The sequence below is a fragment of the Xiphophorus maculatus genome, chromosome 7 (assembly GCF_002775205.1).
Source record: "Xiphophorus maculatus strain JP 163 A chromosome 7, X_maculatus-5.0-male, whole genome shotgun sequence".
NCBI classification, from domain to species: Eukaryota; Metazoa; Chordata; class Actinopteri; order Cyprinodontiformes; family Poeciliidae; genus Xiphophorus; species Xiphophorus maculatus.
In genome coordinates, this window is record NC_036449.1 from 31,458,104 (window position 1) to 31,480,376 (window position 22,273).

At 47.2% G+C, this 22,273-nt stretch overlaps 1 protein-coding gene across 23 annotated transcripts in view; it reads left to right on the plus strand.

Moving 5' to 3' along the window:
• Positions 1 to 22,273, plus strand: part of clasp1 (cytoplasmic linker associated protein 1) — a 53,323-nt gene that overhangs the window by 2,426 nt on the left and 28,624 nt on the right. For all 23 annotated transcript variants that reach the window (XR_002753062.1, XM_023337047.1, XM_023337049.1 and 20 more), the window contains exons 3-19: positions 5,631 to 5,709; positions 5,779 to 5,882; positions 6,187 to 6,278; positions 6,346 to 6,421; positions 7,523 to 7,620; positions 8,108 to 8,178; positions 9,497 to 9,637; positions 9,720 to 9,793; positions 10,331 to 10,423; positions 10,491 to 10,636; positions 19,522 to 19,657; positions 19,733 to 19,803; positions 20,536 to 20,595; positions 20,959 to 21,036; positions 21,111 to 21,278; positions 21,376 to 21,422; positions 21,523 to 21,693. Coding sequence is in view for 22 of the 23 variants with exons in the window: in XM_023337047.1 (XP_023192815.1) it covers positions 5,631 to 5,709; positions 5,779 to 5,882; positions 6,187 to 6,278; positions 6,346 to 6,421; positions 7,523 to 7,620; positions 8,108 to 8,178; positions 9,497 to 9,637; positions 9,720 to 9,793; positions 10,331 to 10,423; positions 10,491 to 10,636; positions 19,522 to 19,657; positions 19,733 to 19,803; positions 20,536 to 20,595; positions 20,959 to 21,036; positions 21,111 to 21,278; positions 21,376 to 21,422; positions 21,523 to 21,693 (1,705 nt within the window). In the remaining variant the exon portion in view is untranslated. The remainder of the gene's footprint in view (positions 1 to 5,630; positions 5,710 to 5,778; positions 5,883 to 6,186; positions 6,279 to 6,345; positions 6,422 to 7,522; positions 7,621 to 8,107; positions 8,179 to 9,496; positions 9,638 to 9,719; positions 9,794 to 10,330; positions 10,424 to 10,490; positions 10,637 to 19,521; positions 19,658 to 19,732; positions 19,804 to 20,535; positions 20,596 to 20,958; positions 21,037 to 21,110; positions 21,279 to 21,375; positions 21,423 to 21,522; positions 21,694 to 22,273) is intronic.

Sequence of the window (22,273 nt, forward strand, 5' to 3'; positions counted from 1 at the left end):
ATTTAGCCTTTGGATGAATGAAGTTGAATGAGCTTCTGCTTGTCTTGTGTCGTCAGTGTGAACATTTCACGACTGACGGCGGTGGATGTCGCCTCGCGGCGCCACTTCCACAGGAAGTGAACGTTTCTAAACGTTTAAAACAAAATGGCTTCCTTTAAACCGTCCTGTAGGTAAAACCCTGGAGAGCTGCGAATCTTCAGACATGTTTGGTTTGAGACAATGAAGCATGTTTATGCTAACAGTGGCTGTAAGCGCAGCTGCCCAGGGCGGCAGCAGAAGGGGTGGGGCATAAACTGTCCTCTGAACAGGTTGACTGCTTCCTGCTGCAGAAAACCCAGATGGTTGCTTGCATGTGATTGGCTGGAGTGCAGCAGGAGGCGGGGCTTGTCTTCATTCCTGCTGGAACCAGAACGGCTGGCAGCGAGCCATCCTGATTACTCTGAGCCACACAGAGTAATCTGATTACATTTACTAATCAGTTGGCAGCACCAGTGGGGGGGGCACCATGATGGAGCCAACTGGGTTCTACTAGGTTCTACTGATTTTCTTGAAGCAGACAACTGGCCAGCTGAATTAATCCTCAGGAAACTGAAGCTGGTTCTGGTTCACCTTGCTGTGCGGCTCCCAGTCTTCCCAGTACACCAGCAGCTATAAAGCCGAACTAACTAGTGGCTGGATCCAGTAGATCCAGTCTGCGCACTATTTTCACTGGTCTCTCTGGTCTTCCAGTCAGCCAATCACAGTGCAGGCAGCAGTAAGCCCCGCCCCCTGCGCTCCAAAGCCCTCAGGCGAAGCGTCGGCCTCTCTGATCGGGTCGGAACCTGTTAGAGCCGCCGCCTGGAAGGTAAAACATCCTGCCATGGCAGCTTATTATGTTGCTATGGCAACAGCTGCTGCTGCTGCAGCAACCAGCCGAGCAGCTTCTCAGTCAGGATGAGCCACCATGACACCACAGAAGAAGAATGCTGGGATCGTCTGAATCAGCTCCACAGGAACGTGGCTTTGCTGTCCAACTGTCCTTTCGACCAAATGTCCTTCTGTCCTCCTGTCTGTCTTTGCAGAGCTGCCTGACCTCAAGGTTTCCTGATGCTATGGAAACAAAAGCCGAACTGTAACCTCCCTGTTACTTGGTCTCTTTTTGACACTAACGACGATAAACACGGATAATATACTTGAAAATAAACAGAAACTAAGGTAAAAAACATTGTCTGTTAGAATGAATTAAAATGCTTAGATACTTTTTAAATGTAAAAAAAAAAATTACAATAAAAATATCCGAGAATATTGCCTACTAGCATAAGCTAAAGCCAATGTTAGAAACAAAGTTTAAAGAAAGTAAAACTCACCTTGTTTCTGTGAACGTATAAGGAGGCGAACATCTTAAAACCTTTCTCCAGCTTATAGTCGGGGCTTCGGGTCGATGTTCATCATTAATTGTTACCTTGGACAAGCCCTGCAAACACCCAGAGGAAAGAGACTTTTTCACCGGACTGGAAACGACCGAGCCGCTTTTCCCCGAATGTTTTAGGCTGACCTGCAAAGAGTCTGTTGACACCAGGTGTCTGTGTGGACAGCAGTGCATGCTGGGAGCAGCAGCAGCAGGGTGAAGACAGGCCGCCTTCCTCAGCGCGGCGTCTCGTCACGCTGCTCTGCTGCTGAGGTTCAGCTGACTCTCCAGAACCCGGTTTGGTTCCGGTTTCCGTTTTTAGTGCTCACCCTTAGGCGAGCGGGCCTCGGAGCGGCCCGGCTGGCGTCACGGCCCGTCCCGTGGTTCCCCTCTGACTGGCCGTGTCTCTGCCTGTAGGACACAGCGGAGACACTCTGCCTCTGTTAGAGCGGTTTCTGATCCGATCGGGCTCTGGTTCTGGTCTTTGGAGGGAGGACTGCTCCAGAAACCAGAATGAACCGGTACAGTCTTTGCTCAGAGGCGTCCGTCGCTCAGGCTGCTGCAGAGTTCACTCTGACGTTTCATTTTGGACCTGGTTCTGGACCCGGCACAGGAACCGGTTCTGGGCTCGGCCTGGTTCTGAAGCTTTTCCTCTGATCTCTGTCTCCCGGTCCATTGCCTTAGATGTTGCAGCAGCCATGTTGAATCTGATATTTTATGAGGTTTATTTTCCGTCAGGCAGATGTTTGGGTCGCCCGAAGGCGCTCTGACTGCAGGCGGCTGCAGCCGTCAATACGTTGACGCCTCATTGGACATGTCGACTTGTTGCTGCGATACGTCACGGTGTCCGCCATATTGAATGTGGCGTATCTGCCAGTAAGCTAATATAATTAAATGGACGAACTTCCACAGCACCGTTCTACAAAGTATTGAAGTTAGTGAATGTCACTGACTCACAAACTCTGACATGTCAGGGAATCAAAGAAAGCTCTTTTTCTAACTTTTTGATGTGAATATTTAATTGTTTTGGGTTTTCTGAATAAAGAGCACAATGTTTATGACTGATTCTGATCGGTTTTATATTGGCATTGATGAACACACACACCTTTACAGGGATATATTTACAAACATATTTACACAATTCCATAATTCAATGTGCACTTAACATTTCAAGATATGAAAAAAAATCCTTTTAATTTCCATGTATTTTATTGTAAAGATAATAAACTTTGATAAATCAGCCATTGTCAAGCATTATTTATACATTTTTGCTACATTTTATACAGTACAATATGTCAACTGTGCTGTGGACAGCAAAGACAATGTGTGAAAAAAATCTAACAGACTAAATTATTTTTATTTATCTTAATACCCTAATACTTCAGATTGACATATTTCACTTAAAAATCTGCAAGAAATGAAAGGAAAAAGCGTACATTACACTTTTTAAATAAATCCAGATTTATTTATATTATATTGGGAACACAGGGCACAGGCAGGTTTCAGCCTGCTGGTCAAACTGGGAGCAGTCCAGTGACTGGGAGGCGTCCTGGTAGCCAGGCTAAAATGAAGGTTAAAAATGAAATGGTCTCACAGTGTAATAGAAAATTCATCCCTCCTCCACATTCAGAAAAACATATCTCAGCATATTGGGGCACGGACTCGTATAGCTAAACACTGACGATGTGAAACATGACTGAAGAAACCAGCTGTTATCCTCCCAGACTGGTTTCTCTGGGAGGAGAACCCCAGGGAACTGGGAGGTAATCCACTTCCCTTCTAACAGCACTTTGTCATCGACTCTCTTTAGAAAAACGGCACAGTATGAAAAAAAAGTTAGCTAAGCTAAGAAAATAACAGAATAGTTACTTCAAACCAATTTAGTTACATAGGAAATACTTCTTGGTTCTTTAGAAGCTAGATTCTGGCCACAAAACCAAGAAATTATGTTCGTAAAATTGTTTTTTTTGTTTTTGTTTTTTTTCATTTTTACCTGTGATAGGTAATGCCAGTCGATCCAGTTTGTACTTTAAAATGATTGAAACAAGTAAAAGTAAGACATGAAGTATGGAGCTGCCATCGCTCTACTGCCACATCCAAGATGGTGGACTCAGCGTCCAATGAGCCGTCTATGTATTCATGCCTGTGGTTGCAGCTACGGCTAACTACGGCCGCTAACTACAGCCGCTAGCTACAACTGCTAACTATAACGGCTAACTATAACCGCTAACTACAATCGCTAGATACAACTGCTAACGACAAGCGCTTGCTACAACTGCTAACTACAACAGCTAAATAGAACCACTAACTAGAACCGCTAGCTACAACCGCTTACAACAACGCTAGCTACAACCGCTAACTAGAATTGCTAACTAGAACCGCTAACTGCAACCGCTAGCTACAACGGCAAACTACAACTACTAGCTACAACCGCTAAATAGATCCGCTAACTATAACCACTTCCCGGCCGGGTGGAAGTGTACGCAGGCCGCGAGGCGGGGTAAGCGTGGAGGGGTGCGAGCTAGGCTAAAGCTAACACAACATCGGCTCCCATTACCCAGCATTTTCCTCGCCAATGTCCGTTCTCTGGCTAATAAAATGGATGAGTTACGACTATCCATCACGAGTGACAGACGGATTATGGACTCAAATGTCATGTTTTTCACCGAAACATGGCTAAACAACAGCTGACCGGATAATGCTATCCAGCTAGTGGATGCCACACACACCGAGCCGACAGGACAGCAGGTGACTCCGGCAAGACCAGAGGCGGAGGTTTGTGCATTTATATTAACAAAGCTTGGTGCACAGACTCTGCTACTACCGAGAGCCATTGCTCACAGAATGTGGAGTTTTTAATGGTCAAATGCAGACCTGATTACCTCCCAAGGGAATTCACCTCGATCATCCTCACTGCCGTGTACATCTCCCCGGATGCTAATGCCAAGCTAGCCATGAAAGAACTCTATGCGGCTATTAGCAAACACCAAACCAAATACCCCGAGGCTGCTTTTATTGTTGCAGGTGATTTCAATCACTCCAACTTGAAGACGGTTCTTCCCAGATTCCACCAACATGTCTCCTGCCACACCAGAGGAGACAAGACCCTGGACCATGTCTACTCCAATCTGGCTGGAGCCTACAATGTGACACCCATCCCGGACTGTTTTCTTCACACACACATACAACCTGTAAATTTTATCTGCCATTATTTATCTATAATCCATTCCCTAACATTCTTATATATTCTGTATAATCTGTGCATATAGCTCCCATATTTATATTTATACACAATATCTATATCTCTTGCTATAACCCCTTATAGTCCATACATACATAGTCTGATGCATCTGTAAATAAATATTTATATCTCGTAGAGCACAGCTGGATAGATGCAAACTACATCTCGTTGCTTGTACTTGTGACAGTGCAATGACAATAAAGTTGAATTCTATTCTATTCTAACTACAATCGCTAGCTACAACTGCTAACTACAAGCGCTAGCTACAACTGCTAACTACAACAGCTAAATAGAACCGCTAACTAGAACCGCTTACAACAACGCTAGCTACAACTGCTAACTGGAATTGCTAACTAGAACCGCAAACTACAACTACTAGCTACAACCGCTAAATAGAACCGCTAACTACAATCGCTAGCTACAACTGCTAACTATAACTGCTAACTACAACTGCTAACTATAATTGCTAACTAACACCGCTATCTACAACTGCTAAATAGAACCGCTAACTACAACCGCTAACTACAACTGCTAGCTTCAAGCACTAAATAGAACCGCTAACTAGAATCGCTAACTACAACTGCTAACTACAACCGCTAACAACAACTCCTAACTAGAACCGCTACCTAGAATCGCTAACTGGAACAGCTAGCTGCAACCGCTAACTAGAACCAGTCATGTGACAGCGATGCACATATATCGGTATCGGCCCAAATGTTCCCATCAGTGCATCTCTGCAGTCCTGAAACCACTCAGGTCTCTGATACAAGCAAATACTCCATGATACTGGGATGATACTGGGATTATGCTGGGGTGATACTGGGATCAGTCATTCTGGGACTGTAACTGGACCTGGCTGGAGCAGCTGGGACGGCCCGGCCCAGTCCTTGACTGGATCAGGAGCTTTAAACTCTTACCATGGAGAAAGGCTTGCTCCAATAAAATATATATTATTATTAATATAATTATCTGACCCGGTTCTGTGTTCTGCCTGTTCTGCAGGTGAACCTGCTGGGCCTGGACCTCCTGTCGGCTTTGGTGACCCGGCTCCAGGACCGGTTCAGAACCCACATCGGAACGGGTGAGTCTCTCTGCTGCGGCGCCTCTGCTGGTTCTGACCCGTGTCTAGCCAGTTCTGGTTCTGTTCCAGTTCTGCCGAGCCTGATGGACCGGCTGGGAGACGCCAGGGACCAGGTGAGGGAGCAGGACCAGGTTCTGCTGCTGAAGATCATGGAGCAGGCCGCCTCCCCTCAGGTAGTTCATATCCGGCCCGATTCCCCCCACCGGCACCAATCCGGATGGGTCCGGACAGGGAGCGGTTCTGGTTAAACTGGGAATTGAATCTGGAGAAAAGTTCTGATAAACTTCTCAGAACCTTTGAACCCAGTTTGGTTCTGATGGATTGATGACAGGAAGTTAGGTTAGAGAGAAACAGGAAGTCATGACATAGCAAAAATGGAGCCCTAACAGAACCGAGCCCTGAAGGGCCCGTGTGGGTCTGGTTCTGCTGGTTCTGGTGGAGTTTGGTGCTGACGTGGACCTGTGGTTCTGGTTCCAGTATGTCTGGGACCGGATGCTGGGAGGCTTCAAGCATAAGAACAACCGGACCAGAGAGGGAGTGTGCCTGTGTCTCATCGCCACGCTGAACACGTGAGCTGAACCAGAACCAGAACCAGAACCCGAGGAACCCACCAGACCCAACTTGTTTCTGTTTCAGGTCCGGAGCCCACGGCCTGACGCTGAGCAAGATCGTCCCCCATATCTGCAACCTGCTGGGAGACCCCGTGGCCCAGGTGACATCATCACTGACATCATCAGAAGATATCTATACTTCCTGTAGGGCCTGGCTGCTGGGAGACCGCGTGGCCCAGCCCTTCGCTGCTGCCTCACTAAATCATTCTGGCCGCCATGACGGTCGGTAGTGAACACAACCACCGAAATTCTTTTCCCAAATTGTTTCTGCCAGTTTCTTCATGGCTTCTTGTTTTAGTTCATTAGTCTGTGAACGCAGCTCACCTGGTTGGGCTCATAGACGGAGGGATTCACAGAAGCTAGCTTAGAAACCGACCCGTTCCTCCTCCCTCCTGAGGAGTTGATCCGACTTTGCTTGAATTCAGACCACATGATTTATATTAATATGTCATAAATGGCGTTTCCTCTTAAAGTGGAGCAGCATTATAAACGTGAAGAAGACCAGATGCTAACCAGTTTCCTTTCCATACATGCTAATCTACATGAATGTGGGGCATCCTTCTCCATAATGTGATATTTGATATGTTTCTAATCATACTTACTCATAAAGTAATGATCTTCTTACCTTGTAAAAAGTGTTTGCTGTAAATCTGTGGTTTCACCGAGTCTTTATGACTGACGGCTGCCATCTTCCCTCGTTAAAAGTTCTAAAATAAAATGACAAGTTTGGTTTGCATGGTTGTCTGTCTGTGCAGCCGGCCGCGCGACGCGATGCGGCCATTTTAAAGGGAAATGAACTGAATGGAAGCGGCTTTAATGGGGGCGTTGGTGGTTCTGACGCCCATCATGGCGGAGTGGGCGGAGTTCTAGACAACCTGACGCCGCGTGCAATATAATGATCACCTCCATCGTCCTCACTCACCACCTTCATCACTCATTTCTTCATCCTCAGCTTCTGAACACAGGAAGTTAGTCTGTGAATTTGTTACCATGGAAACAGGGATCCAGATGGAGCACAGGTGTTTCCTTTACTCTTCTCCATCAGGAAGGTTTGGTTCCTGATGGTTCCATCAGGAACTGCAGCAGACTCTTTGGTCTGCAGCAGCAGACCAAAGAGTGGGATCCAGTGGATCCTGGTTCTGTCTCAGGTCCTGGTTCCAGAACTCTGATGACTGATACTGACCCAATCTCTGGTTCTGCAGGTCCGGGACAGCGCCATGAGCTGCCTGGTGGAGATCTACCGCCATGTTGGGGAGCGGGTGAGGCTGGACCTCAGCAAGAAGGGTCTTCCCCAGTCACGGTACGGAGGGCCGCCGGGTCGCCGTCCCGTCCGGTCTGGTCCGGTCCGGGCTCTGTCTCTGTCTTCAGGCTCCTTCTTGCTCTCTGGCCTGCTCTGAGGCCAGGGTTCAGGGCTCCTCCTGGTGGAGTTGACGCACACTGCAGCAGCCATAAAGAATGGTTTTTATCTTCCCGTTTAATTTCTGGTCTTCAGAATCTTTCCTTATTTTCAAGCTGATTCAGGACCCAAAATTTCATCAGGTTTGATTCTGAAAGTTCAGCATTTGTTGGCTTTTATGAGGCAGAACAACACAAAGGTTCAAGAAAAATTACAAAAATTCTAAATGTGTGTTTTGCATTTAATAAATGTATGCCAGGGTTAGGGTTAAGATATGCCACATTCAGATATTTCTTTATAAACTAGTTTGAATCGTCTTCATTCTGCTCCATGATGGTCATCATCATTAGGAGAGAGACGCGATCTGATCCGTCTCTCTCCTCTTCCTCAGGTTGAACGTCATCTTCAGCAGGTTTGATGAAGTCCAGAGATCCGGGAACATGATGCCGTCTTCTGGTTCTGGTGAGTTCCTGTCTGTCTTTCTGGTTCTAGTTCTCAGCTGGAGGAAGAGAAGAGGGAGGGATGGGTTGCCCCCAGCAATGGGTTTCTGCCGGAGCAGATCCTTGTATGAAGGCTGGGTTCAGTGAACTCGGCACCAGCGCACCGGCGGGTCCAACAGCCTCAGCGCTGGATCGGACCGAACCTCTAAAGGGTTCTGGTCCGACTGAGCCCGCAGGGAGAATGATGAAAGCATTTATCTATAAACGACGACTTTTGGAGTGTTTACAACACGCTCATTCAGGAAGTAAACAAGCCAGCCAATCAGAGAGAGATTTCCAGCAGCCAATCACAGTAGCTCTTGTAAATGCTGTATTTGCTGAACAACAAAGGAGTAGCTACTAAACAAAACACAAAAAAACAGAAAAATGAATATAATAGTTTAATTTTCTACTTCAAGAATCTTAGCTAGGCATATAAATATGCTGGCTCATCAAATTCCATTCTAGGTGATATTTATTTTAATTTTCCTTTGAAATGTGACCAGCATCTTGTTTTCAGATCCACTGGCTGATTATTTCTTTACCACCCTAATTTATTTTTATTGTATTGTATTTTTGGTGTTTGCCTTTAAAACTATATAGTTGGTCTTTTAGTATCGTGAACAATGCTGAGTCATGTTTTACATTTTTGACAACTTTTTAACCTGAAACACGCTGGTTTCAATCCGAGCAGAGAAGTCAGGTGACCTCAGATTAACAGACCCCGCCCATAAACAGACTCCGCCCCCTCCTTATCAGGAGTCTTCAGTCCAGTCACTGCTGCTGCTTCATCATCATTATTACACACAGAGGAGGCCTTAGCTTACCACAGTGGTTCCCAAAGATTTTCTGAGCCCCCTATGGATTACAATAAAAAGAATCAACTGGTCCCACATCGTTCAACCAGACATAAACCTAAACACACATTTTGTTTTCAAACTCCACTGAAGTTTATTTCACACTTCAGGTTGCAACAAAACAAACTACAAACCATCTTTACAGTGAAACACTTTTGTGTAACTTTTTTTATTTATTCATCCCTACTGCTTCCTGCGCCCCCCCCCTGCAATGGCACTGCTCCCCCTCTAGGGGGCGCGCCCCACACTTTGGGAACCACTTCTGTTGCTGTCCTGTTTTCACGGTTCCATTGGTTCTGCTGGTTCCACTGGTTCCAATGGTTCCGCTGCTTGTGGTCCATGTTCTCGCTCTGGCCGGTGCTGGGTCAACAGTCTGCTGAACCGGGCCGGTTCGGTCCAGTTGTGGTTAGAACCTCTGATGAGCTGCTCCTTCTTCTTCTGCAGATAAAAACTTTGAGGATGAAGACTCTGTGGACGGAGGCCGGTCCTCTTCGTCGTCCTCCTCCAAAGCGCCTCCTAGTGGACGGAGGCCGGTGGTGAGCTCTGTGAGAAGGCCCAGTTCTGCTTCGTCCACCAAGTCCACAGGTGAGGGACACATCCAGCAGGACGGACAGACGTCCCCGTCCACCCTGCTGACTGTCTCTGCTCGTGTCTCCCTGTGCTGAAGGAAAGGAGGCGGCTGCTGGAGCTGTTGATGAAGACGACTTTGTGAAGGCGTTTGAGGACGTCCCGCAAGTCCAGGTGCGTCCAGTTCGGATCGTCTCCATGATAAATCCCCCAGTTGGACCAGAAATTGTTCCAGAAATTATGGAACAATTTCTGGAACAATTTATTATCAATAAAAGATCATTTTGCTGTTTTAAGACCATTTGCGACTAACATAATGATATCATCAAATAATGCAAGTCAATCGTCTCACAGGTCAGGGAAACCTTAGGTGTGATGTCATCAGAGGTTTTTAAATAAACAGGAAGTAGCGGTTGCTAACTAGCGTGGACCAGAAAGAGTCTCGTCCCCAAACTTTAGGTCCGGTGCCTCTTTTATAGCTCAGACCCACCAGCAGATGGCAGCGTTCGCAACGTCAGTCCGTTTCCTCTTAGTGTGTCTTTAAAACATGTTGATGAAAACGCGCCGTGGGACGAGATGGTGCGCCTAGGAATTAACTGAAGTCAAAGGTCACTCCAGACTCTAGAAGGGATGGGTGGGCGGAGGGCAATGCGTGAGAGTGAAAACCTTTGGAAGGAGAGCCGCTCTTACTGGGTTGTGCTTGGTGTGCAGTTCTACTCCAACAGGGAGCTGGAGGACCAGCTGACCAAGATCCGAGATGTTCTGTCTGACGACAAGCACGACTGGGAACAGCGCGTGGTGGCGGTATGTCCTCTGACCTCAGCCAGGCCGCCTACCGATGAGCCCGGCTTACTCTTCTGTTCTGTTGCAGCTCAAGAAGGTCCGTTCTCTTGTCCTGGCCGGAGCGCCGGACCACGAAGGCTTCCCGCACCAAATGCGGCTGCTGGAGGCGCCGCTGAAGCTGTCAGCCAAAGACCTGCGCTCCCAGGTGGTCCGAGAAGCCTGCATCACGCTGGGGTGAGACGCTGCTAAAACATCACTGGCTCTTTAAGAAGACTTTAAAATGCCTCTGGCCATTTAAGAACCTGTTAAAATGTCTCTGGCCCTTTAAGAACCTGTTAAGACGCCACTGGCCCTTTAAGAACCTGTTAAAACGTCTCTGGCCCTTTAAGAACCTGTTAAAACGTCTCTGGCCATTTAAGAACCTGTTAAAACGCCTCTGGCCCTTTAAGAACCTGTTAAGACGCCTCTGGCCCTTTAAGAACCTGTTAAAATGTCTCTGGCCCTTTAAGAACCTGTTAAGACGCCTCTGGCCCTTTAAGAACCTGTTAAGATATCTCTGGCCCTTTAAGAACCTGTTAAAACGCCTCTGGCCCTTTAAGAACCTGTTAAGACGCCTCTGGCCCTTTAAGAACCTGTTAAGATATCTCTGGCCCTTTAAGAACCTTTTAAGACGCCTCTGGCCCTTTAAGAACCTTTTAAGACGCCTCTGGCCCTTTAAGAACCTGTTAAAATGTCTCTGGCCCTTTAAGAACCTGTTAAGACGCCTCTGGCCCTTTAAGAACCTGTTAAAACGTCTCTGGCCCTTTAAGAACCTGTTAAAACGTCTCTGGCCCTATAAGAACCTGTTAAAACGTCTCTGGCCCTTTAAGAACCTGTTAAAACGCCTCTGGCCCTTTAAGAACCTGTTAAGATGCCTCTGGCCCTTTAAGAACCTGGTTAAACGTCTCTGGCCCTTTAAGAACCTGTTAAGACGCCTCTGGCCCTTTAAGAACCTGTTAAGACGCCTCTGGCCCTTTAAGAACCTGTTAAAACGTCTCTGGCCCTTTAAGAACCTGTTAAGACGCCTCTGGCCCTTTAAGAACCTGTTAAGACGCCTCTGGCCCTTTAAGAACCTGTTAAGACGCCTCTGGCCCTTTAAGAACCTGTTAAGACGTCTCTGGCCCTTTAAGAACCTGTTAAAACGTCTCTGGCCCTTTAAGAACCTGTTAAGACGCCTCTGGCCCTTTAAGAACCTGTTAAAACGCCTCTGGCCCTTTAAGAACCTGTTAAAACGCCTCTGGCCCTTTAAGAACCTGTTAAGACGCCTCTGGCCCTTTAAGAACCTGTTAAAACGTCTCTGGCCATTTAAGAACCTGTTAAAACGTCTCTGGCCCTTTAAGAACCTGTTAAGACGCCTCTGGCCCTTTAAGAACCTGTTAAGACGCCTCTGGCCCTTTAAGAACCTGTTAAAACGTCTCTGGCCCTTTAAGAACCTGTTAAAACATCTCTGGCCCTTTAAGAACCTGTTAAAACGTCTCTGGCCCTTTAAGAACCTGTTAAAACGTCTCTGGCCCTTTAAGAACCTGTTAAGACGCCTCTGGCCCTTTAAGAACCTGTTAAAACGCCTCTGGCTCTTTAAGAACCTGTTAAAACGTCTCTGGCCTTTTAAGAACCTGTTAAAACGTCTCTGGCTCTTTAAGAACCTGTTAAGACGCCTCTGGCCCTTTAAGAACCTGTTAAGATGCCTCTGGCCCTTTAAGAACCTGTTAAAACGTCTCTGGCCCTTTAAGAACCTGTTAAAACGTCTCTGGCCCTTTAAGAACCTGTTAAAACGTCTCTGGCCCTTTAAGAACCTGTTAAGACGCCTCTGGCCCTTTAAGAACCTGTTAAACGCCTCTGGCTCTTTAAGAACCTGTTAAAACGTCTCTGGCCTTTTAAGAACCTGTTAAAACGACTCTGGCTCTTTAAGAACCTGTTAAGACGCCTCTGGCCCTTTAAGAACCTGTTAAAACGTCTCTGGCCCTTTAAGAACCTGTTAAGACGCCTCTGGCCCTTTAAGAACCTGTTAAAACGTCTCTGGCCATTTAAGAACCTGTTAAAACGTCTCTGGCCCTTTAAGAACCTGTTAAGACGCCTCTGGCCCTTTAAGAACCTGTTAAGACGCCTCTGGCCCTTTAAGAACCTGTTAAAACGTCTCTGGCCCTTTAAGAACCTGTTAAAACGTCTCTGGCCCTTTAAGAACCTGTTAAAACGTCTCTGGCCCTTTAAGAACCTGTTAAAACGTCTCTGGCCATTTAAGAACCTGTTAAAACGTCTCTGGCCCTTTAAGAACCTGTTAAGACGCCTCTGGCCCTTTAAGAACTTGTTAAGACGCCTCTGGCCCTTTAAGAACCTGTTAAGACGCCTCTGGCCCTTTAAGAACCTGTTAAAACGTCTCTGGCCCTTTAAGAACCTGTTAAAACGTCTCTGGCCCTTTAAGAACCTGTTAAAACGTCTCTGGCCCTTTAAGAACCTGTTAAGACGCCTCTGGCCCTTTAAGAACCTGTTAAGACGCCTCTGGCCATTTAAGAACCTGTTAAAACGTCTCTGGCCCTTTAAGAACCTGTTAAGATATCTCTGGCCCTTTAAGAACCTGTTAAAACGTCTCTGGCCCTTTAAGAACCTGTTAAAACGTCTCTGGCCATTTAAGAACCTGTTAAAACGTCTCTGGCCCTTTAAGAACCTGTTAAGACGCCTCTGGCCCTTTAAGAACCTGTTAAGACGCCTCTGGCCCTTTAAGAACCTGTTAAGACGCCTCTGGCCCTTTAAGAACCTGTTAAAACGTCTCTGGCCCTTTAAGAACCTGTTAAAACGTCTCTGGCCCTTTAAGAACCTGTTAAAACGTCTCTGGCCCTTTAAGAACCTGTTAAGACGCCTCTGGCCCTTTAAGAACCTGTTAAGACGCCTCTGGCCCTTTAAGAACCTGTTAAGACGCCTCTGGCTCTTTAAGAACCTGTTAAGACGCCTCTGGCCCTTTAAGAACCTGTTAAAACGCCTCTGGCTCTTTAAGAACCTGTTAAAACGTCTCTGGCCTTTTAAGAACCTGTTAAAACGTCTCTGGCTCTTTAAGAACCTGTTAAGACGCCTCTGGCCCTTTAAGAACCTGTTAAGACGCCTCTGGCCCTTTAAGAACCTGTTAAGATGCCTCTGGCCCTTTAAGAACCTGTTAAAACGTCTCTGGCCCTTTAAGAACCTGTTAAAACGTCTCTGGCCCTTTAAGAACCTGTTAAAACGTCTCTGGCCCTTTAAGAACCTGTTAAGACGCCTCTGGCCCTTTAAGAACCTGTTAAACGCCTCTGGCTCTTTAAGAACCTGTTAAAACGTCTCTGGCCTTTTAAGAACCTGTTAAAACGACTCTGGCTCTTTAAGAACCTGTTAAGACGCCTCTGGCCCTTTAAGAACCTGTTAAGACGTCTCTGGCCCTTTAAGAACCTGTTAAGATGCCTCTGGCCCTTTAAGAACCTGTTAAAACGTCTCTGGCCATTTAAGAACCTGTTAAAACGTCTCTGGCCCTTTAAGAACCTGTTAAGACGCCTCTGGCCCTTTAAGAACCTGTTAAGACGCCTCTGGCCCTTTAAGAACCTGTTAAAACGTCTCTGGCCCTTTAAGAACCTGTTAAGACGCCTCTGGCCCTTTAAGAACCTGTTAAGACGCCTCTGGCCATTTAAGAACCTGTTAAAACGTCTCTGGCCCTATAAGAACCTGTTAAGATATCTCTGGCCCTTTAAGAACCTGTTAAAACGTCTCTGGCCCTTTAAGAACCTGTTAAAACGTCTCTGGCCATTTAAGAACCTGTTAAAACGTCTCTGGCCCTTTAAGAACCTGTTAAGACGCCTCTGGCCCTTTAAGAACTTGTTAAGACGCCTCTGGCCCTTTAAGAACCTGTTAAGACGCCTCTGGCCCTTTAAGAACCTGTTAAAACGTCTCTGGCCCTTTAAGAACCTGTTAAAACGTCTCTGGCCCTTTAAGAACCTGTTAAAACGTCTCTGGCCCTTTAAGAACCTGTTAAAACGCCTCTGGCCCTTTAAGAACCTGTTAAGACGCCTCTGGCCATTTAAGAACCTGTTAAAACGTCTCTGGCCCTTTAAGAACCTGTTAAGATATCTCTGGCCCTTTAAGAACCTGTTAAAACGTCTCTGGCCCTTTAAGAACCTGTTAAAACGTCTCTGGCCATTTAAGAACCTGTTAAAACGTCTCTGGCCCTTTAAGAACCTGTTAAGACGCCTCTGGCCCTTTAAGAACCTGTTAAGACGCCTCTGGCCCTTTAAGAACCTGTTAAGACGCCTCTGGCCCTTTAAGAACCTGTTAAAACGTCTCTGGCCCTTTAAGAACCTGTTAAAACGTCTCTGGCCCTTTAAGAACCTGTTAAAACGTCTCTGGCCCTTTAAGAACCTGTTAAGACGCCTCTGGCCCTTTAAGAACCTGTTAAAACGTCTCTGGCCCTTTAAGAACCTGTTAAGATATCTCTGGCCCTTTAAGAACCTGTTAAAACGTCTCTGGCCCTTTAAGAACCTGTTAAAACGTCTCTGGCCATTTAAGAACCTGTTAAAACGTCTCTGGCCCTTTAAGAACCTGTTAAGACGCCTCTGGCCCTTTAAGAACCTGTTAAGACGCCTCTGGCCCTTTAAGAACCTGTTAAGACGCCTCTGGCCCTTTAAGAACCTGTTAAAACGTCTCTGGCCCTTTAAGAACCTGTTAAAACGTCTCTGGCCCTTTAAGAACCTGTTAAAACGTCTCTGGCCCTTTAAGAACCTGTTAAGACGCCTCTGGCCCTTTAAGAACCTGTTAAGACGCCTCTGGCCCTTTAAGAACCTGTTAAGACGCCTCTGGCTCTTTAAGAACCTGTTAAGACGCCTCTGGCCCTTTAAGAACCTGTTAAAACGCCTCTGGCTCTTTAAGAACCTGTTAAAACGTCTCTGGCCTTTTAAGAACCTGTTAAAACGTCTCTGGCTCTTTAAGAACCTGTTAAGACGCCTCTGGCCCTTTAAGAACCTGTTAAGACGCCTCTGGCCCTTTAAGAACCTGTTAAGATGCCTCTGGCCCTTTAAGAACCTGTTAAAACGTCTCTGGCCCTTTAAGAACCTGTTAAAACGTCTCTGGCCCTTTAAGAACCTGTTAAAACGTCTCTGGCCCTTTAAGAACCTGTTAAGACGCCTCTGGCCCTTTAAGAACCTGTTAAACGCCTCTGGCTCTTTAAGAACCTGTTAAAACGTCTCTGGCCTTTTAAGAACCTGTTAAAACGACTCTGGCTCTTTAAGAACCTGTTAAGACGCCTCTGGCCCTTTAAGAACCTGTTAAAACGTCTCTGGCCCTTTAAGAACCTGTTAAGATGCCTCTGGCCCTTTAAGAACCTGTTAAAACGTCTCTGGCCATTTAAGAACCTGTTAAAACGTCTCTGGCCCTTTAAGAACCTGTTAAGACGCCTCTGGCCCTTTAAGAACCTGTTAAGACGCCTCTGGCCCTTTAAGAACCTGTTAAAACGTCTCTGGCCCTTTAAGAACCTGTTAAGACGCCTCTGGCCCTTTAAGAACCTGTTAAGACGCCTCTGGCCATTTAAGAACCTGTTAAAACGTCTCTGGCCCTATAAGAACCTGTTAAGATATCTCTGGCCCTTTAAGAACCTGTTAAAACGTCTCTGGCCCTTTAAGAACCTGTTAAAACGTCTCTGGCCATTTAAGAACCTGTTAAAACGTCTCTGGCCCTTTAAGAACCTGTTAAGACGTCTCTGGCCCTTTAAGAACCTGTTAAAACGTCTCTGGCCCTTTAAGAACCTGTTAAAACGTCTCTGGCCCTTTAAGAACCTGTTAAGACGCCTCTGGCCCTTTAAGAACCTGTTAAGACGCCTCTGGCCATTTAAGAACCTGTTAAAACGTCTCTGGCCCTTTAAGAACCTGTTAAGATATCTCTGGCCCTTTAAGAACCTGTTAAAACGTCTCTGGCCCTTTAAGAACCTGTTAAAACGTCTCTGGCCATTTAAGAACCTGTTAAAACGTCTCTGGCCCTTTAAGAACCTGTTAAGACGCCTCTGGCCCTTTAAGAACCTGTTAAGACGCCTCTGGCCCTTTAAGAACCTGTTAAGACGCCTCTGGCCCTTTAAGAACCTGTTAAAACGTCTCTGGCCCTTTAAGAACCTGTTAAAACGTCTCTGGCCCTTTAAGAACCTGTTAAAACGTCTCTGGCCCTTTAAGAACCTGTTAAGACGCCTCTGGCCCTTTAAGAACCTGTTAAGACGCCTCTGGCCCTTTAAGAACCTGTTAAGACGCCTCTGGCCCTTTAAGAACCTGTTAAGACGCCTCTGGCCCTTTAAGAACCTGTTAAGACGCCTCTGGCCCTTTAAGAACCTGTTAAAACGTCTCTGGCCCTTTAAGAACCTGTTAAAACGTCTCTGGCCCTTTAAGAACCTGTTAAAACGTCTCTGGCCCTTTAAGAACCTGTTAAGACGCCTCTGGCCCTTTAAGAACCTGTTAAAACGTCTCTGGCCCTTTAAGAACCTGTTAAAACGCCTCTGGCCCTTTAAGAACCTGTTAAAACGTCTCTGGCCCTTTAAGAACCTGTTAAAACACCTCTGGCCCTTTAAGAACCTGTTAAAACGCCTCTGGCCATTTAAGAACCTGTTAAAACGTCTCTGGCCCTTTAAGAACCTGTTAAGACGCCTCTGGCCCTTTAAGAACCTGTTAAGACGCCTCTGGCCCTTTAAGAACCTGTTAAAACGTCTCTGGCCCTTTAAGAACCTGTTAAAACGTCTCTGGCCCTTTAAGAACCTGTTAAAACGTCTCTGGCCCTTTAAGAACCTGTTAAAACGTCTCTGGCCCTTTAAGAACCTGTTAAGACGCCTCTGGCCCTTTAAGAACATGTTAAGACGCCTCTGGCTCTTTAAGAACCTGTTAAAACGCCTCTGGCTCTTTAAGAACCTGTTAAAACGTCTCTGGCCCTTTAAGAACCTGTTAAAACGTCTCTGGCCCTTTAAGAACCTGTTAAAACGTCTCTGGCCCTTTAAGAACCTGTTAAGACGCCTCTGGCCCTTTAAGAACCTGTTAAAACGTCTCTGGCCCTTTAAGAACCTGTTAAAACGCCTCTGGCCCTTTAAGAACCTGTTAAAACGTCTCTGGCCCTTTAAGAACCTGTTAAAACGCCTCTGGCCCTTTAAGAACCTGTTAAAACGCCTCTGGCCCTTTAAGAACCTGTTAAAACGTCTCTGGCCCTTTAAGAACCTGTTAAAACGTCTCTGGCCATTTAAGAACCTGTTAAAACGCTCTGGCCCTTTAAGAACCTGTTAAGATGCCTCTGGCCCTTTAAGAACCTGGTTAAACGTCTCTGGCCCTTTAAGAACCTGTTAAGACGCCTCTGGCCCTTTAAGAACCTGTTAAGACGCCTCTGGCCCTTTAAGAACCTGTTAAGACGCCTCTGGCCCTTTAAGAACCTGTTAAGACGTCTCTGGCCCTTTAAGAACCTGTTAAGACGCCTCTGGCCCTTTAAGAACCTGTTAAGACGCCTCTGGCCCTTTAAGAACCTGTTAAGACGCCTCTGGCCCTTTAAGAACCTGTTAAGACGTCTCTGGCCCTTTAAGAACCTGTTAAAACGTCTCTGGCCCTTTAAGAACCTGTTAAGACGCCTCTGGCCCTTTAAGAACCTGTTAAAACGCCTCTGGCCCTTTAAGAACCTGTTAAAACGCCTCTGGCCCTTTAAGAACCTGTTAAGACGCCTCTGGCCCTTTAAGAACCTGTTAAAACGTCTCTGGCCATTTAAGAACCTGTTAAAACGTCTCTGGCCCTTTAAGAACCTGTTAAAACGTCTCTGGCCCTTTAAGAACCTGTTAAGACGTCTCTGGCCCTTTAAGAACCTGTTAAAACGTCTCTGGCCATTTAAGAACCTGTTAAAACGTCTCTGGCCCTTTAAGAACCTGTTAAAACGTCTCTGGCCCTTTAAGAACCTGTTAAAACGTCTCTGGCCCTTTAAGAACCTGTTAAAACGTCTCTGGCCCTTTAAGAACCTGTTAAAACGTCTCTGGCCCTTTAAGAACCTGTTAAAACGTCTCTGGCCCTTTAAGAACCTGTTAAGACGTCTCTGGCCCTTTAAGAACCTGTTAAAACGTCTCTGGCCCTTTAAGAACCTGTTAAAACGTCTCTGGCCCTTTAAGAACCTGTTAAGATGCCTCTGGCCCTTTAAGAACCTGTTAAAACGTCTCTGGCCTTTTAAGAACCTGTTAAGACGTCTCTGGCCCTTTAAGAACCTGTTAAGACGTCTCTGGCCCTTTAAGAACCTGTTAAGACGTCTCTGGCCCTTTAAGAACCTGTTAAGACGTCTCTGGCCCTTTAAGAACCTGTTAAGACGCCTCTGGCCCTTTAAGAACCTGTTAAGACGCCTCTGGCCCTTTAAGAACCTGTTAAAACGTCTCTGGCCCTTTAAGAACCTGTTAAGACGCCTCTGGCCCTTTAAGAACCGGTTAAGACGCCTCTGGCCCTTTAAGAACCGGTTAAGACGCCTCTGGCCCTTTAAGAACCTGTTAAGACACCTCTGGCCCTTTAAGAAGGCCATGCCGCAGGAAGCCTCTGATTAATGGACCTGAGGCATCATTAATTCCCTCCTGATTGTTTTCATGGCAGCTCTGACATTAACCGGGTCTGGAACTGATTAGGTTTCAGTTTACTTCAGAACCGGTTCTGCTCGGCTGTGAAACTTCGATCCATCACCCAGATTCTAATTGAACCCAGATGAGGTGGAACCGAGCAGGTCTGCAGCTAAAGAGCAGCTGCTTGATGAATGGATCAAAGCTAAATGGGATGTGGCACACCGTACCACATCAGGTGGTATAGTGTGCTGTGGTACCACCTGAGGCCGTCACAGGCTGAACCGGACCGGACTGAACCGAACAGAACCAGCCTTTCAGGTGTGAGCTTTCACAGCACACAGCCTGAATTGAGGAACCAAAGAAACGTTCAATAAGCAAATGAGAACCAGAATGAGCTCCTCAACTATTTCTGGAGCAGACCTGTTGGTTCTGCTGGTTCTCTGCTGTCTGGTTCCTCCGAGACTGTACTGCAGCAGTGTCCCAGGTGGACAGAGAGAAGCAGCGTCTTTAACCGTGTCTCCGTGTCCACCAGACATCTGTCCTCCGTCCTGCGGAACAAGTTTGACCACGGAGCGGAGAGCGTGATGCCGACCCTGCTCAACCTGGTACCAAACAGCGCCAAGGTCATGGCCACGTCTGGAGCGGCCGCCATCCGCCTCATCCTCAGGGTGAGACTCCGGCCCAGTGGGGCGTCTCAGTCCCTCCGGGGGACGTGGACACTAACACCTGTGGTTCTCTTCCAGCACACCCACTACCCTCGCCTCATCCCCATCATCACCAGCAACTGCAGCTCTAAGTCTGTGGCTGTCAGGAGGTAAGAGCTTCTCCACGGCATGTCCCTGGTATCCATGGAAACCAGGAACAGAGTTTAAAATAGGAGGAATAGCTTTTCAGTCTTACTGGAAGCTTCATTCTGACACCAACTTCAGCTCCTGGTGGTGTCAGGCTGCAGTAAGCAGAACATCCATCAATGAGGTATACAGAGTTCACGTCAACCGTCATAATGTTCCCTTTGAAGAAGAAAGCATGCTAGCTGTTAGCCTATACTAGCTGCTAATGCTAGCATGGCTGTGCTACTGGAGAGCACAGTAAGAAGAGTAATCCAGGTACTGACCAGCTTAGACATGCTAGTCATTAGCCTCTCCAAAGCTAACGCTAGTGAGTAATGAGTTTCTCATTGGCCCTCGCTGGCTGCTCAGCTACGCGCTCTTTAAAACCAAAGCACCAAACGCTCTGGTGTCACAAACATTCAGGTGCAACACGGCGTGCTAGCTATTAGCATATACTAGCTGCTAATGCTAACATAGCTGTGTTACTGGAGAGCAGAGTGGTCACTAACATTCGCGGTTGTCAGCAATAAAAACATTGTATCGTTTCTGAGATGGGCATGCCACTCTGCTCTCATTGCTGTTAACTATCATTCATCTTGTTCGTCTGCGGTGAAGATAAAAGGAAGTTATGTTTTTGAAATTTTGACCAAAACTATAGTCTGGAACTAGTCCAACATGGCTGCTCTGCTCTTCTTCTTCTTCTTCTGTGCTTCCAGGCGCTGCTATGAGTTCCTGGACCTCTTGCTGCAGGAGTGGCACACGTCGACCCTGGAGAGGTGAGTTCTGCCTCGGCTGCGGACCAGGACTGCATGGATGGGGATGGGGGAGAGGAAGGGGGTCTGAGTGGAGGAGAGGGGGGAAGCTTGTACCCTTTCCCCCTCCCCTTCCCCCCATGGTGACATTTGAGGCGGCTAGGCGTCGGCTCGCTAAGCTCCCGATGAGCCGGGGTGATCGATGGATGCCGGGCGAGTCTTCATCATCTTCCAGCCGTGAGGCGGCTTCCGCTCCTGTAACCATGGCCATGGGAGGGGAGGCATTAAAAGCGGGAGGGATCCCAGGGAGCGAGCTCATTCCTCGAGTGTCGCTGTGGGAACCAGCAGCGCCCGTCTCTCTGTCCTCATGTTTCCGTCTCGCCCCAGACACGTGGCCGTCCTCACCGAGACAGTCCGGAAGGGAATCCACGACGCCGACTCTGAGGCCCGCTCCATCGCCAGGAAGTACGCGTCTCCGCCTCACACTGCGATGCCAGCGGCGGGAGTGGCCTCCGACTCACCTGTCTGTCCCATCGCAGGTGCTACTGGGGTTTCCATGGCCACTACAGCCGGGAGGCGGAGCTTCTGTTCCAGGCGCTGGAGGCCACCTATCAGAAGGCGCTGCAGTCGCACCTGAAGAGCTCCGACAGCATCGTGTCGCTGCCGCAGTCCGACCGCTCCTCCTCATCCTCGCAGGAGAGCCTCAAGTAAGACCCGGAGGTTCTGGATTTGGTTCTGGATCTGGTTCTGGTTCTGCTAGCCTTCCTGCAGGATGACTCCAGAACATTCTCTGCTTTGTTCCAGCCGACCTCTGTCTGTGAAGAGTGTCATCGGAGGCAGCATCACCAGAAGTAAGTGTGTTTGGGCCGAGCCCGTCCAGAACCGTGTCGGGTGCAGCGGGTTCTGGTCCAGAGGGCTCCGGTCCAGTGTCTCCTGTCTGTCCCCATCCAGGTAAGCTGGTGGGCTCCAGGGCGTCGGCCGCGCCGGGTTCCCTGCAGCGTTCCCGTAGCGACATTGATGTCAACGCCGCCTCCAGCGCCAAGTCCCGCCTGGGAGGCGTCCCGGCCTCCTCGCCATTCAGCGCCGCCGCCGCCCTGCCCCCGGGGTCCTACGCCTCGCTAGGTACACCCCTCCTGCTGTGCAAAAGTAACGGGTCGGACTGACTGACTGATTTAAAGGTTTTCCAGAGGATGGATCGCTCAAGTTTATTCCAGACTGATCATTATTTCAGTCATCGATTATTCTGACAATTGATTTGTCAGATAATGATTCAGTTATTCTGATACTTAATCAATTATTCTAACAATTGATCCCAATGATTAATTGATTATTCTGACAGTTCTTGAGACAATCGTTTCAGACGATTAATCTGATAAAAAAGTTTTTTCTTTTAACCACTTAAGCCTAGTGCATTAGAAATACAGTAAAAGATAGAAAAAAATCATTTCATTCTTTATTTAAATCAGAAAATTTTGTCAGTATCAGCATTCCTTTAGTGAATGTTTGATCATTTGCAGCAAAGGGTACATCTGCAGCTGAAAATCAGAACCGCTCAGCGAACGGCTGATCTGGAAATCAGTTATTGATTAATAGGAGATTTTTCGAGAACCAAGTCAAGCTAAAGCTGCTGTTAGAGGAGTTTGGTTGGAACAGATTTACACAGAACGTTTTTATCTTAAACACAAAATGTTTGTTTTGTTTG